The sequence below is a fragment of the Ursus americanus genome, chromosome 16 (genome assembly GCF_024610735.1).
Source record: "Ursus americanus isolate L20-20 chromosome 16, mUrsAme1.1.p, whole genome shotgun sequence".
Lineage (NCBI taxonomy): Eukaryota > Metazoa > Chordata > Mammalia > Carnivora > Ursidae > Ursus > Ursus americanus.
In genome coordinates this window covers 5,698,594-5,714,853 of record NC_142142.1, presented here as the reverse complement: position 1 = coordinate 5,714,853, position 16,260 = coordinate 5,698,594, and the positions used below count along the sequence as shown (strand labels likewise).

Sequence of the window (16,260 nt, the reverse complement as noted above, 5' to 3'; positions counted from 1 at the left end):
CTTCCTTCCTTCCTTCCTTCCTTCCTTCCATCCTTCCTTTCTCCTTTCTTTCTTTCTTTCTTTCTTTCTTTCTTTCTTTCTTTCTTTCTTTCTTTCTTTCTTTCTTTCTTTCTTTCTTTCTTTCTTTTTCCTTTGGTAGAAGGCACCACTCTCTAAATGACTGATAGGATCTGAAACTAATAGAAAGAAGGCTTTGAATCTTTAATATCAGAGTCACAGGCAATTATACTTTGCTTAAATTATGAATTTTTCACAATAAGAACATTACATATAAAATCCCACGTTTCATTATTATAACTTTTTTAAATTCAAAATTGTTATAATTAAGTCTATTTTAACCCATATTTAGCTCCTGGCAATGCTAGTCCAAGTCCATGCCTGTGGCCTCAATTATACAACTGGGGATATGTTAGTAAGACCTGCTTATGTTTATAAGTACTGCTGACCCATACTTGCCTGAATCCTGTAAGGATACCTCCTTGAGTGGTGTTCTAATACTATTGAAAATCTATGTGGCTTAGGCAGAGCAAGGCATTGTGTGTAAATCACTATAGGAGTCATAAAACAAACAAACCAGCAAACAAACAAACAAACAAAACAGGCTAATGTTAAGATCAGTAGCCCTTGCCAAGGAAATTTTGGAAGAAAATTATAGAATGAAAGATGTAAACTAGAACCATTTGTGTGTGTGCTGTTTCTTATAGTGTCTTTAGAAGAAGATTGTCCATACTTAGAGAGGATTTCAATGGGTCTGCATCTGAGAGGCAGGAGGAAAGGTCCTTATGGTTGTAAAGTAGATATTCTACTTAACTCACCATGCTCAGCAATGCAGTGAAGAAAGACAGAGCAAAAATGTGGAGATGAATAGAAGAGTGTTTAGCACTGAAGGTTCATTTGTTTTGTTTTGTTTTGTTTTCCAGACTCAGATACTGATCTCATCATTGCCCTCCCCACTGGAGTGGGATCCTGAAATTGGATTGTGGTTTAACAGTGAGCTCCATGGCAACCTTAAACTCCAGTAGTACCCTGTCCTCCACGTTCTATCTCACAGGTATCCCTGGCTATGAGGAATTTCACCACTGGATATCCATTCCATTCTGTGTCCTCTACCTTGTTGGAATAATGGGTAACTGCACCATCCTGCATATTGTCCGGACAGACCCCAGGCTCCACGAGCCCATGTACTACTTCCTGGCCATGCTCTCCCTCTCTGACATGGGCATGTCCATGCCCACAATGATATCACTCTTCAGGGTGCTGTGGTCCATTTCCAGGGAAATCCAGTTCAATATTTGTGTGGTCCAAATGTTTTTTATTCACACTTTCTCCTTCACAGAATCAACTGTGCTCTTGGCCATGGCCTTTGACCGCTATGTGGCTATCTGCCACCCTCTACGATATGCTACCATTCTCACCCCAAGACTTATCACTAAAATTGGAATTGCAGCCCTGCTTAGGAGTGCCTTTGCCATGACTCCGATTCTGGTCCGGCTGGCCTTCTTTCCTTTCTGCCACTCCCACATCCTTTCTCATTCCTATTGTCTGCACCAGGACATGATTCGCCTTGCCTGTGCTGACACCATGTTTAATGTTATATATGGGTTGATTCTGGTCATTGTGCTGTGGGGCATGGACTCTCTGGGTATTTTTGTGTCTTATATGTGCATCCTTCACTCAATATTAAGAATTGCATCATGTGAGGGGAGGCTTAAGGCTCTCAACACGTGTGCATCCCACATCTGTGCTGTACTCATCCTTTACGTGCCTATGATAGGGCTTTCTATTGTCCATCGTTTTGCCAAACACTCCTCCCCACTCATCCATGTCTTCATGGCTCACGTCTACTTGTTGGTTCCACCTGTGCTCAATCCCATCATCTACAGTGTGAAGACCAAGCAGATCCGCGAAGGAGTCCTCCACCTGCTTTTCCCCACAAAAATCAGTTCTACTATGATGTAGGCATGTCCTCAAGGCAACGATGGCATCAACTAAATGACTTAAGCACATACTAATTTGTGTACTCTAGGTATGTTGCCATCATAGCTACCACCAAAAGAGTAAAGAACAGAAATAGAACCAACAGAGCATCTTGAGATGTGCCTATAGAAGAGTTGTTGTCCATTGGGACTATATGGCTTGACTTAATGTGTACTCCATAAATTCCTTTTAAATATGAATATGTTGGAGTGGAGTGTGGTAGAAACCATTTCCATCTATTCCCTTCCATGTCTAATTCCAACCCTTTCCAAGGTCATTTATCTGTTAATTTTTCATTAAATATGTTAAACCCATGTATCTTTGCTTCCTGATACTTTGTATTTGCCAGGGAATTTAATATTCCCTTGCTTGTTATATCAATGTCTCTGTATATCTACTTTTTCCTTCTTTTTTAATAATGGGAAAAATCTTATCTTCACATAAAAGCATTTTTTAATAATTTTTATTTTGTTATGTTAGTCACCATACAGTATATCCTTAGTTTTTGATGTAATGTTCCATGATTCTTTATTTGCGTATAATACCCAGTGCACCATGAAATATGTGCCCTCCTTAATACCCATCACATAAAAGCATTTTAGAGCTCAAAGCAGAAATTAGCAATCCTCACGATTATCTGCATCATATTTTAAAAGTTTATACACATGTTCTGCCCTAGTAAGGATATTTAGTTTCCTCAAATAGAAAAGGAAAATATGCATATTTTTTCTCTTGCTTAATTTTTAGAAAGAATTCTAGTTTTATAAAAATTGAGACCCTGTAATTTCTGAAATACTCCAGATATTGTGATATGAAGTCTGTGATTATAATCCATTGGGTTAAATGCATCTTAATAATAATTTAGGGTATACTATTTATTTAAATGTAAAAAATGTTATCTTTGATATACCTGGCTATGAGGAATTTCACTCATGTAGCAATATAATTCATTGGGGTGTAGCTACTTATAAATTTGTGGTAGCCAGAAACAGCTACAGATTAAGGTCTCACAATTTTATCTAGCACTCTTTTCAATACACAAAACTCTCTTTCCTTGTAATTCTGAAATTACCTAGCACCTGGCTGTGCATAAGGTTGTATAAAAATGCTTGCAAATGCAACTGAATTTTCTTAGTTTGTATGGCTATAATTGTGCAAAAACAAAAAAAGAAAGGGAACAAATAAAACTTTAAAAATGTGTTATGGTTCCCAATATTTATGTAATAATAAGTAATATATTTTACGTATCTTGTTCTCCCTAGTATAGCAACTGTGCTTCAAAGAGTTTGCTGCTTGTAGGCATGAATATTATGCTTGGCATAAAAGTGACACTAAATTATTATTGAATATATAAGTGATAAAAGAATGAATCAATTATTGAAAAAGAATGACTAGTTTGGATATTTTTAAAAAGTCTTGAAGGAAAAGATCTGATATGTTGTGAACCCACATGTAATATAATAAAAGAGAGTTTACAAACTTCAAATTAGTATTTCAAATTTCAGGCACATGGAGCATAACTACAGCTTATTTCTGCTATCTGGTTTTAACTCAGCTATGTTGTTTCCATCCTTTTATCCTATTTCTTGATTCTAATTCTAATTACCCCTCTCCTTTTAGTACGTTCACCTCGAGTAAGGGACATCAACTAAAAATAAGAAAGTTCTATAAACATCAAAATTAGATAATATTTGGTATAATAAATAATTAAATAAAATTGATACGAAAAGTGAAAATTTTGAGAATGATCATTTCCACCAGCTACACATTGTATAAGTAACATTTAACTATTGATAAGAACTTCAAATACAATATATATATATATATTAAATATTTTATTTATTTATTTGACAGTGAGAGAGAGCAAGCACAAGCAGGGGGAGTGGCAGAGGGAGAGGAAGAAGCAGATTCCCCACTGATCAGAGAGCCTGATGCGGGGCTCCATCCCAGAACCTTGGGATTATGACTTGAGCTGAAGGCAGACACTTAACTGACTGAGCCACCCAGGCACCCTACAAAATATATTTTTAACCTGTGAATGTTGAACATACCTTTCCTAACATCTGTGCTCCAAAAAAACAAATTTGTATTAGGTTTGTTGTTGTTGTTGTTGTTGTTAACAGAAATATGTTTAAGCTATTGCATCTTCGATTTTGTATTTTGCATATGAATGAAACTATTTTAAAGGAATATCTATATACGTAACCAAATATTTGGACATATAAATTATTATTTGTTATACTACCTTCTTAAATGTATTACTATAATTACATTATAATCATAAAATATATTTTACCAAAAACATTTAGAAGGTACATATTTTTAAAATTAAGATAATTCTTCCCATAAAATGGTGAGATGAGTGATTGAATATCTGAATGAATGAATGAATGAATGAATGAATGAATGAATGACAAGGTGGTATTATGAGTTGAGAACAGAAACCTCTGGTTCTGGAACCTTAATGAAGGCAGGGGTTTAGTCTTCTGGCAAGCGGTTGGTGCTCCAAAAAGAGGAAGGCTTCTTATTCCTGCCTAGAACCACAATAATATGACTGAAGCATCTTTCTCATTTGTATATGGATTTATGAATCAGGAGGCACTCTTACTCATACTACCTTGTTCGGCAGAGTCATGAGTATTTATCTGTCTTTTGAAAACATTCTCTGCTTTCTTGCAGAATGTGTAAGTTACCCAGAAACCCAAATCATAATTCATTTTTGTATTCTAATCCCCAGCCACTGGGCAAAAATGCAATGCAATTGTTTTCATAATGTCAAATGTCATCCTCTTGATGCTGCAGAAGGCTCCTTGTGGCAAAACACAATGGTAAGAAAAAAATAATAGCAGAGATCGCTATCCCTTGGTCATTAAAGTGTCTGGCATTGTCTTCTATATAAAGCATTGCCACAAAATACTTCATTATCCCACTTAGTCATTTAGTTATTCAATCTAAAGATAATATTTTATCTTAAATAATAAAAACATAATTCCCTTAAAAATGGAAAGCGTGGAAATGATCTATTACATTTATAGCCACCTGCATTAATAAAGAGAATGATAACAATATAAATATTTTGAAGGCACTCTATTAAAAATAAATTCAACCACTAGACCATGTGTATGTTTATATTATGTTCATGATGCTCGTTTTTATTGTCTGACGCCAGGAAAAATTTTAGCTCTTTTATTAATCAACCTGTGAATATTTCTTAGAGGAGAAAAGGGATTACAGATAGATTTGTAGACGATAAAGTTTGTCCCAGGAACTATAGAATGCAATTAGCAAGAAGGTTTGATGTGTGAAAAGCTACACCAGGAAAATTACATGTACTTAGTTATTTAAGAGTTAAATGAATCCAGTGAACATAATCCTGGTGGTTTGTCATGTTTATCTTTTTTGAGAATTGGCAATTTCATCCCCATTAATCAGAATTTTAAGGGATGTAACAGATTCATGCGGTTTTAGCAACCTGACCCAAGATGGGGCAATTAGCCTGACTTTTGTCCTTCCTGAGTCATAGATACTCACATTCCTTCGAGGTCATGCCGTTCCTCAGATCCTGCTTTTTTGTTTACTTAACCTAACCAAAGTAACTTTCTATTGTGTGTAACCAAAAGAATCTTTGTTACAACAAGGTATTAAAGGAGATAAGAAACAGACGTTATCTGCAAGCTAAGGGAAAGGTATTTTAGAGGAAAGAAAAGAAGTATTTAATGTATACATCCTATTTAATACATAAGGACATATTAGGGTGTTTGTTACATAAAATTATTAACATTTAGCATTTCACGTTAATGCATTTATCTCTTTAACAAACACTTATTAAATTATCTGTATATTCTGCATTCTGTGAATGCAATGATGAAACTGGTATCCGAAATAAGATAGTCCACAGCAAATTGACATAAGAGAAGTATTGTGAAGTGCAAAAGGGATATTTCAGTCCCCTGTGCTGTTACAGTGGCATTCCACCGATTATCACCTTACTATGTTGAGATATTCCCTGATGATACTGGAGCAGTTACCTGTTAGCTTCCTGTTTACCCTGTGCTGGGAAGGCAGCAGTTGGAAATGTGAATATTAAGTTCTATCCAGAGGTTAGGTGTTCGGGGATAGATCTGTCTGGGCTGATTCACACCTGACATTTAAGCCTGATCCTCTATCCTGGTCTCACCTATTCCTTGTTGCTTCATAACCCTTGGGTCATTTTGCTTGGCTACAGAGCCCTAGGACACGCATCCTTATCTCCTTTGTCTTTACCCCATAAACAATGGGGTTCATGGTAGGTGGCACCAGTAAGTAGAGGTTTGCCAGGAGGATAAGGACATGGCTGGGCACATGATTTCCAAAGCGATGGGTGAAGAACGAAAAGAAGGCCAGGGTATAAAATATCAAGATGACACATATATGAGCTCCACATGTTCCAAACGCCTTTGTCCGGGCTTCCTTGGAAGGTAGTTGAAAGACTGTTCTCAGTATTAGCCAGTACGACAGGGTGATGAGGACAAAGTCCAGCCCTGTGGTGAGAAGAGCAGCAGTGAGCCCATAAATGCTATTAAGGGCATAGCTATTACAGGCCAACTTGGCAATGCCCATGTTCTCGCAGTAGGTATGGTGGATGATGTTGCTCCGACAGAAATGCAGCCGGAGAATGAGGAGGACGCCAGGGGTGACCACAGCCACACTCCGAGCCACCAGGGCCAGGCCTACCTTGCTGATGAAAGAGCCCATAAGTAGGGTTGCATAACGGAGTGGTACACAGATAGCCACGTACCGATCAAAAGCCATGGCCAAGAGAACAGCAGACTCAGAGAGGAACAGAGCATGAACAAAAAACATCTGTGTGAGACATGCAGGAAACGTTGATAGGAAAGGTCCCTGCCAGAAGATAAGAAGCATTCTGGGCACTATGACAGTAGAAAGGAGAACGTCATTGAGTGCCAGCATGGCCAGGAAGAGATACATGGGTTCATGGAGGTTCCTGTCCCAGGCCACCACTGCCATAACCAGGCCATTGCCTATCACAGCCAAGAGGTACATGAAACTGAAGGGGATGGAGATCCAGATTTGGAAGTCTTCTAACCCTGGGACTCCAGTCAGCAGAAAGGCAGTGTGGTGGGTGGATGTAGAGTTAGATGTTCTTATGGACAGGTGCCCCGAGTCTTTTACATGAAACACAGAGAGACAAAAGGTAGAGTACATACTAGTAGAAAACAAGTACGTAGTTTTCATCGTAGTGACAACCCAACCATTAATTTTGGCATGATGAAGTGGAAGGAGAATAAAATGATCTGAGAAAAGTTATTAAGTATCTGAATGAGGGCGCCTGGCTGGCTCAGTTGGTAGAGCATGTGATTCTTGATCTCCAGGTCTTGAGTTCAAGCCCTACGTTTGGGCTTAGAGCTTACAAAACAAAACCAAACCAAACCCAAAGAACAACAATCAACCAAGTACACCACAAAAAAACCCCATAAAAAACACAAACAAAACCAAAAAACCTGAGTGATCATAGGCAAACCACTTCCCTTTTATGGAGTATCCTGTTCTCTCTGAAAAAAAAGAATGTGAATCCGAATAATAAGGGTTGAAATCTTTATTTTTGTAAACCTAATTGTTATAACCACATCATTTATGTACATGTCATTTGAACCTTTAACTATGCTATGTATATAGTTTTTGACTGCCTAACTTCATAATAATTTATTAAATACAATAAAAGTAGCTTTCTCTTTCCTTTTTTCTCCGTAACGCTGCATAGGAGTCTAGAGAGGGTTAATATTTCATTCTTTGACAAACAAACTTAAGGGGAGGACATGGGTTGGGTGATAAACTGATACATAATGGGCCAGCATGAAGCCTCCAATTCTTGTTTCCCATCCTGATGGTATGAGAGATGTTTCCTTGGCCTACTTTTGCTACAGTAAAGAAAAAGTTTTACACATCTGCCCCTCATTGGAACTCTTAAAGACAATGGTTGAATTAACATGAAATTTATTTTTTTAATTTTTTTAATAATAATATTTTTTATTATATTATGTTAGTCACCATACAGTACATCCCTAGTTTTTTATGTAAAGTTCCATGATTCATTACTTGCGTACAACACTCAGTGCACCATGCAATACGTGCCCTCCTTAATACCCATCACCAGCCTATCCCATTCCTCCACCCCCCACCCTCCCGAAGTCCTCAGTTTGTTTCCCAGAGTCCATAGTCACTCATGGTTCATTCCCCCTTCTGTTTACCCCCCCCTTTCTTCTTCCCTTTCTTCTCCTACTGATCTTCCTACTTCTTATGTTCCATAAATGAGTGAAACCATATGATAATTGTCTTTCTCTGCTTGACTTATTTCGCTTAGCATTATCTCCTCCAGTTCCGTCCATGTTGCAGCAAATGTTGAGAAATCGTTCTTAAACTGCTATGCCAAAGTCGTAATATCATTCAGATGCTAACAAGCACTAACTCTCAAAGGTCGTGAAATGGAATCAAGGAAGATAATAAAAATCCAGAGTACAGAGTGTTCTCTTTCAGAACAAGACAGTCACTGAAGATATCAAGGCCCATGATTTATTCAATGGCTATCATTGAAAGACCCATCTACAGAGTAATTTCAAATTTCATATTTACCAACCAAAGAATAAGATCACACTTTAGCAACTTTTTAAAGTAGCAGTAGTTCTTACTTTTAATGCATCAAAAATTATAAAATAAAAATAGCTTTCTTTAAAAAAGTGCCTCCAATATAAAATTATTCTTTCCCCAGGTCAATAAAACATTAATTCAGTTAGTAAAGTTTATAATTTTTGTCAAAGGCACCAAATATGTTTATGAACACTTTTGATTGCAAATCTTGAGAAGTTTCAAAGTGATGGACAATAAATGCTATTTCAACTAACAAGAGCTACCAAAATCTAGAATTTGCAAAGGGTGCACTTTTCATGTGGGGTTGTCACACCATCACTTCGATGGAAACCTAGACTGTATTGCAAGATGCCTATTATCCCTTCAATTGTTAATTGAACACTTTTTGAGATTATCCCAACCCTTCACAATAAGTAGGGTATATTATTATATGAATTAATACATATTTATTCTATTCTCCCTCACGTTGTCCTCTCTCTCTCTCTCATGAAATTGAGATAAGAAAGCAAAGACAGAATTTCTCATCAAAGGGCAAACACATGGAAGAGATGAAATTGTTGTTAATGCAACTCCAAGAGAGATTTTTTTGAATGGTTATCTTGTTAAAAATGTGGAGGTATAATATGCTACAATTTTATTAGCCTGGTAAGGTTGCTTCTTTTATCTGGTGGTCTCTCAGCAGAGCCTGGCCTTGCCATGTAAAAACCACACTGAAAATATCAGCATATTTGGATAGAAGACATATTGCTTATCAGCACAGGGGTGGGCAGTATAGCAGTAATGATAAAAATAATAATTGGAAATACATATTAATGGTTTCAATGTGCTAAGCATTTTCCAAACCTATGCTAACCACTTTACATGGATTATCCAATTTAACAGTAACAACTACTGTAAGAAGTAACTATTGTTCGTATCTTAATATTACACAGAAGGCAACCCAGGTACTCAAGGACTTTCCTGAGATCACATTACTAAGGGGTATGTGAAGCCTGTTTTGAAATCAGGGATCCTAATTGCAGCACCCAGAGTTTTAACCATGAAACTATTCTAACTTACCTTTTAGATGCATGGTTTTTCTAAACCATTGGGAACATAAAAAGGTAGATCTTTAATTTCCTCCCACAGTGATATTCTTAGGTGTTAGGTAAAAATGTCATCTCTAGCTTATAGGGATTCAGAGAATGTGTGTGTGTGTGAATATATATACATACATATATATATATACATATACCTGTATTGTAGATAGATATTTACAACAGCAGCTGAAGGAATAACCTTTGGGCCAAGAAGTCTCTTGGGTATTTCACATTCTGAATGATTGCTTTTGCACCTGAGACCCAGAGTCAGTATATAGATTAGCTGACTAAACCTATTTTTCATACTTGTGAAATTATATTTTCCAATTTTGAACTGCATTTGATAATTTTCCATCTCAAACCAAGTCTCTGGGCAACATCTCTGCACTTCGTTGCCAGTTCAGTATGTCAGCATGTAGCCCTTAAAGAAAACTAAAAAAAATAAGGTTTCCTGAGACTCTACTGGAACATGAGTGTCTTTTATGACAAAGCCCAACTATTGAGGCTATTTTAATACATGTCCATGCACGATAACGTGTACTTTGAGGTATTTTGAGGTTTTTCAAAGGAAAAGGCATGACAGTGTATTTGAAGAACTCCCATTTCTCAAATAAAGCTTTATAAAGGAACATTAGAGCAGTTTGAAGTTTCCAAAAAAATTAATCAGGAAGTACAGAGTCCACATATGATCCCTTCCCCTCACCCACCCAGTTTCCCCTATTATTGACACCTCACATTCCTGTGACACATTTGTCACAATTCATAAGCCAGCATTGACACAGTTTTATTAATTAAAGTCAATAGTTTACATCAGACCTCTCCCTTTAGGTTGTACAGCATATGGGTGTTTGACAGGTACATAATGACATGTGTGCGCCATTACAGTATCATACACAATAGTTTCACTGCCCTCCAAATCCCCTGTGTTCCACCTCTTCATCCCTCCCTCCCTCGAAGCCCTCGGACAACCACTGATCTTCCTCTGTCTCCATAGTTTTGTTTTGTTTTGTTTTGTTTTTAAGATTTTATTCATTTACCTGACAGAGAGACAGCCAGCGAGAGAGGGAAGACAAGCAGGGGGAGTGGGAGAGGAAGAAGCAGGCTCCCAGCGGGGGGGGGGGGGGGGGGGGGCTGATGCCGGGCTAGAACCCAGAATGCCAGGATCACGCCCTGAGCCAAAGGCAGATGCTCAAGGACTGCACCACCCAGGCGCCCCTGTCTCCATAGTTTTATTTTTTTCCACAATGTCCTACAGTTGGAAATGTGCCATAAGGATACCCTTTTAGATTAGCTTCTTTTCTTTTCTTTTCTTTCTTTTTTCTTTTCTTTTCTTTTTTCTCTTCTCTTCTCTTCTTCTCTTCTCTTCTCTTCTCTTCTCTTCTCTTCTCTTTTCTTTTCGTCATCATAAGTGTACTCTCTATTCCCCATAAACTATTTCACCCTTGCTCCCACCCATTTCCCTGCTGGTTCTCCATGATTAAGAGTCTGCTTCTTGGTTTGTCTCTCTCTTTCTTTTTCTTCCCCTTTGTTCATTTATTTTCTTCTTAAATTTCACACATGAGTGAGCTCATGGGGTGTTTGTGTTTCTCTGAGTTATTTCTCTTAGCATGGTACTCTCTAGTTCCATCCGTATCATAGCAAATGGTAAGATTTCATTCTTTTTTATGGCTGAATGAGACATCTCATTTAGCCATAGATATACATATATATGTGTATATATACATTTTATATATATAATCTCACATCTTCTTTATGCATTCATCTATTGATGGACACTTGGGCGGCTTCCATATTTCATCTATTGTAAATCATTCTGCGATAAACATAAGGGTGCGTGTATCTCTTTGAATTAGCATTTTTGTATTTGTATTAAATACTCACTAGTGCAATTCCTAGTGCTTTGGTTTTCTTTTTCAGTTAAAACTCTTCAAAGTACAGGGGTAGAGGGAACATATCTCAATATCATAAAAGCCATCTATGAAAAGTTCACAGTGAATATTATTCTCAATGGGGAAAAACTAGCTTTTCCCTTAAGGTCAGGAATATGGCAGGGATGTCCACTCTCACCACTGTTGTTCAACATAGTACTAGAAGTCCTAGCCCCAGTAATCAAACAACAAAAAGAAATAAAATGTATTCAAATTGGCAAAGAAGAAGCCAAACCCTCTCTCTTTGCAGATGACATGATACGTTATGTGGAAAACCTAAGACTCCACCCCAAAATTGCTAGAAATCATACAGCAATTCAGTAATGTGGCAGGATACGAAATCAGTGCACAGAAAGCAGTGGCATTTCTATACACTCACAGTGTAACTAAAGAAAGAAAAATTAAGGAATCGATTCCATTTATAATAGCACCAAAAACCATAAGATACCTAGGAATAAACCTAAGCAAAAGGCAAAGGCTCTATACTCTAGAAATTGGAGAACACTTATGAAACAAATTGAGGAAGACGCAAAGATGGAAAAACATTCCATGCTCATGAATTGGAAGAATAAACATCGTTAAAATGTCTATGCTGCCCAGAGCAATTTACACTTTCAATGCAATCCCTATTAAAATACCATTGACATTTTTCACAGAGCTGGAACAAACAATTCTAAAATTTGTAAGAAGTAAATGAAATGATTTGTATTAAGAATTTATAACCCAGCCTGGTACATAAGATCTTCTTAGAAATATTGTTTATTAAGAATATTTCTCAGGGATGCCTGGGTGGCTCAGTCAGTTAAGCATCTGCCTTCAGATCAGGTCATGATCCCGGGGGTCCTGGGATCAAGTCCAACGTTGGGCTCCTTGCCCAGCGGGGAGCCTGCATCTCCCTCTTCCTGCCGCTCCCCCCTTTGTGCTCTTTCTCTCTCTCTCTCTGATGAATAAATAAAATCTTTAAAAAAAGAATATTTCTCAGGAGAGTGCCACATGTTTCTATGCTATATTAAAAAAAAATAGGTCACCCATGTCTGTGTTAACAGCTATAGAAACAATTAGGTGAAGGTCACACATTTCATAAATAAGATCCCATGAATTCTTCCTATAACGAGGGCATGGCATTCTCTACCGTCTTGCTTGCATCTAACATCTTCATTGCTCATTTTGTAAATCTGGGGAGTCAGAGAAAATTTGCATTTTTAGAAAGAGCACAGTGAACCAAGACTTCAAAAGAAAGCAGTGTTCCACCGGCCTTGGTCTCTTTATGCAATCAGACCTGAACTACAACAACTTATGATGTAGTATATGTTGGCTAACTGAACATAATGAAAAATAAAGCAACAACAACAACGAAAAAAAAAGAAGAGTAAATAAAATCTGCAGGTGTGAATGACCTCTTAAAACCTCTCCTTTCTTGGAATTTCAGTTGGGAACAAGAGAAGTACCTGGTTTTCCACCATTGACAGTAAGTCAGTACTTTGGGATCAGAAGCATAAGAGAAATATTCCTAAAATTATGTCTAGGAGCAGGCAGTTAATTCACTCTGTGTGTGTGTGTGTGTGTGTGTGTGTGTGTGTGTGTGTGAATTCTTTTGAGGTTTCCCATGAAAATCATGTCTACCTCTCATGAGAACCATGAGTAATTCCAAAGGTTATAAACTTTATGTGGCTATTTTTCTCTGCCCCTTTATAAGGCATAAATGAATCTTTCTTTAGTACTATTCCCTGCATTATTTTTCTGTCCTACGTAGGATTTTAATGCACATCACTTAGGAGAAATGTTATGCAATTAACATTTGATTCTGTGGGTAGAGCAAGTGAACTATATGGGCTAGTTTTTAATTGCACTATTTTACTAATTATAGAATATATGAGCAAGATCTCTTGCTTGTTTTTTTTTTTCACACATTTACCTGTTTTTTTTTTTTTTTTTTTTTTGTTTTCACTGCATCTCTGTTTATGGTTGAGGAGACAGTTGTTTATCTGACTACATGGGCACACACACATGAGCGAAACAGAAGAAACAAAAAAAAAAAAAAAGAAAGAAAGAAAAGGAAAAAAGCCACAGAAAAACATATGGTAATGCGGGGTAAAGTTGATGCTGAGCTGACTGTATTATATTAACTAAGAAAGACTGTAATCCTTCAGATATTTAAATACTGTGGAGATGGGCTGAAAATACTTTCATTTTAAATATAAATAGGAATTGATATAGTTAATAATAATGGTGACAGTGTTAATGATGATAATCATAGCAACAGCATTGATTATATTTAATTGGAAAAAGAAACCCTCTGCAAGAGTTTAATTTTAATTGTCCTCTGCTCTGTGTCTAATGATAACAGAAGGCGGGGATACGGGTGTTCCTGCAGATGAAGCGTGTTGACTATTGACCCTCAAGAAAGGAGAGAGGAAACATAAGGAATGGATAGTAAATGTGGCAGTGATTGATTGGATATGAACTTGTTTGAGCAAAAAAAGGTCTAAGAAGACAATTGCCTAAAAGTGGAACTCTTCAAAGTGATCCATTCTTAAATAAATGAGTTATCAGAATGGACATCAGTACACACATTATGAAAATACATAATACATAATAATACATACAAATGGTCAACAGACCCATAAAAAGATGTTCAACATCACTAATTATTAAGAAAATGCACTGGGTGTTTTACACAACTAATGAACCATTGAACACTACATCAGAAAGTGATGATGTACTGTATGTTAGCTGATTGAATTTAAATAAAAAATTGAGAATAAGAAAATGCAAATTAAAACCACAATGAGCTATCCCTTTACACCTGTTAGAATATCTGAAATCAAAAGGACAAGAAACAGTGAGTTGGCAAGGATGTGAAGAAAAAGAAAGCCTCATACACTATTGGTAGGAATGTAAATTGGTACAGCCACTGGGAAATAGTATGTAGTTCCCTCAAAACAAAACAAAACAAACATACACACCAATAATTCTACTATCAAGTATTTATCCAAAGAAAACAAAAGCACTTATTTTAAAGATATATGCCCCCCTATATTTATGGCAGGATTATTTACAATAGCCAAGATAGAGAAGTAAGCTAAGTGTCTATTGATAGATAGATAGATAGGATAAGGAAGGGATGGTATGTATATACAATGGAATATTACTTCACCCTAAAAAAGGAGGCGATCGTGCCATTTGAGACAACCTGGATAGACCTAGAGGGTACTTTGCTAAGTCAAATAAGTCAGACTGAGGAAGACAATTACTATATGATTTCACTCATATATAGAATCTTTTTTTTAAAGATTGATTTATTTATTTGAGAGAGAGAAGAAAAACACAAGCAGGAAGAGCAGCAGGCAGAGAGAGAAGGGGAGAAGCAGGCTCCCCACTCAGCAGGGAGCCTGATGCAGGACTCCATCCAGGACCCTGGGATCATGACCTGAGGTGAGGGCGGACACCCGACTGACTGAGCCACCCAGGCGCCCCTCATATATGGAATCTTAAAACAACAACAACAACCACCAAATGAATAAACAAACAAAAAGCAGACCCAGACTATAAATATAGAAAACAAACTGATGTTTCTCCTGCCAGAGGAGAAGGGGGTAGTGGGATGGGCAAAATGGCGTTATGCAATGAATAAGTCACAGGAATAAAAGGCACGGCATGAGTAGAGTCCATATTGTGATAGCGTTGTTTGGGACGGTTGGGAGCTACACTTGTGGTGAGCACAGCATAATGTATAAACTTGTCCAATCCCTGTGTTGTACAAGTGAAACTAATGTAACACTGTGTCTACTATAAAATTAAAATGTTCACATAGTTTCAAAGTACATCGAGGGAAAAATTTGGTTAAATTTTCATTGTGGAAGCGGCATTGATACTGTGTAAGGAACATTCTAGGCGGACAATAGTTACCCCTGGAAATATTGACTGTATATCCTCACACCTTCAAGTGTCTGGAGAAGTGGTTTCCTTCTTAAAAAGGATCATATCCTGTTCGGAGTATGGGACTCTGACTACATGACTAGAAGACATCTCCTTCCCTGACTGATAATTCAGCCTGGGCTGGGGTCTCCATGGAAACAAGAGCAGCCTCTGGGTTCTCCCTGGGAGAGAGTCAGTGACTGAAGGCAATGTTCCTTCCTTAGAGAGAACACATCTCTTGAGAAGTGGAAATACTTCTCCAGAAAAGAAACCGCTGCTCCGAGTTTTTCATTACTGAGTCAGTACTCAGCTGCAATTTCTGTGCCAAATGCTTGTGTGCAAAAGATTCTCAGTGTCATGGGAAATCTGAAGACTGCTGGACACAGAAGATCATGTATGAAGGCAATACTTAAGTTTGAACTTTACAAAAAGAAAAGAAAGCAAGGAAATCAACATTTAAGCATCCATCTAGAATAAAAGGTCCTCAGCATTGTGGGGAAGGTAAAGAGACACAGAACCAGATTCGGGGCAGTCAGCATGTGCAGGAAGAGGAACATTGGAGCATTGGCCTGTAGGATCCCATCTTGATGAGCGTGTTGCCTGCCATTGAGCAGAAGGGAATGGTGATCTCAATACGCACAGCCTGCAGTTCAAGGATGCCTGTTATCAGAAAGGTGGAAAATACGGAGTTTGTACTATTGAGAGGAAACATG

The 16,260-nt window shown here is 37.5% G+C and overlaps 2 protein-coding genes across 2 annotated transcripts; one reads left to right on the top strand and one right to left on the bottom strand.

Annotated features, from left to right (window-relative positions):
• Positions 1-999: 999 nt before the first annotated feature.
• On the top strand, positions 1,000-1,959 carry LOC123782584 (olfactory receptor 51L1-like). Its single transcript, XM_045782835.2, has one exon. It carries the CDS (start codon positions 1,000-1,002, stop codon positions 1,957-1,959), a length of 960 nt encoding a protein of 319 aa, XP_045638791.2.
• Positions 1,960-6,183: 4,224 nt separating this feature from the next.
• Positions 6,184-7,020, bottom strand: LOC123782648 (olfactory receptor 52D1-like). The gene has a single exon (XM_045782900.2). The coding sequence runs from the start codon at positions 7,018-7,020 to the stop codon at positions 6,184-6,186; it is 837 nt and encodes a 278-aa protein (XP_045638856.2).
• Between the last annotated feature and the right edge of the window lie 9,240 nt (positions 7,021-16,260).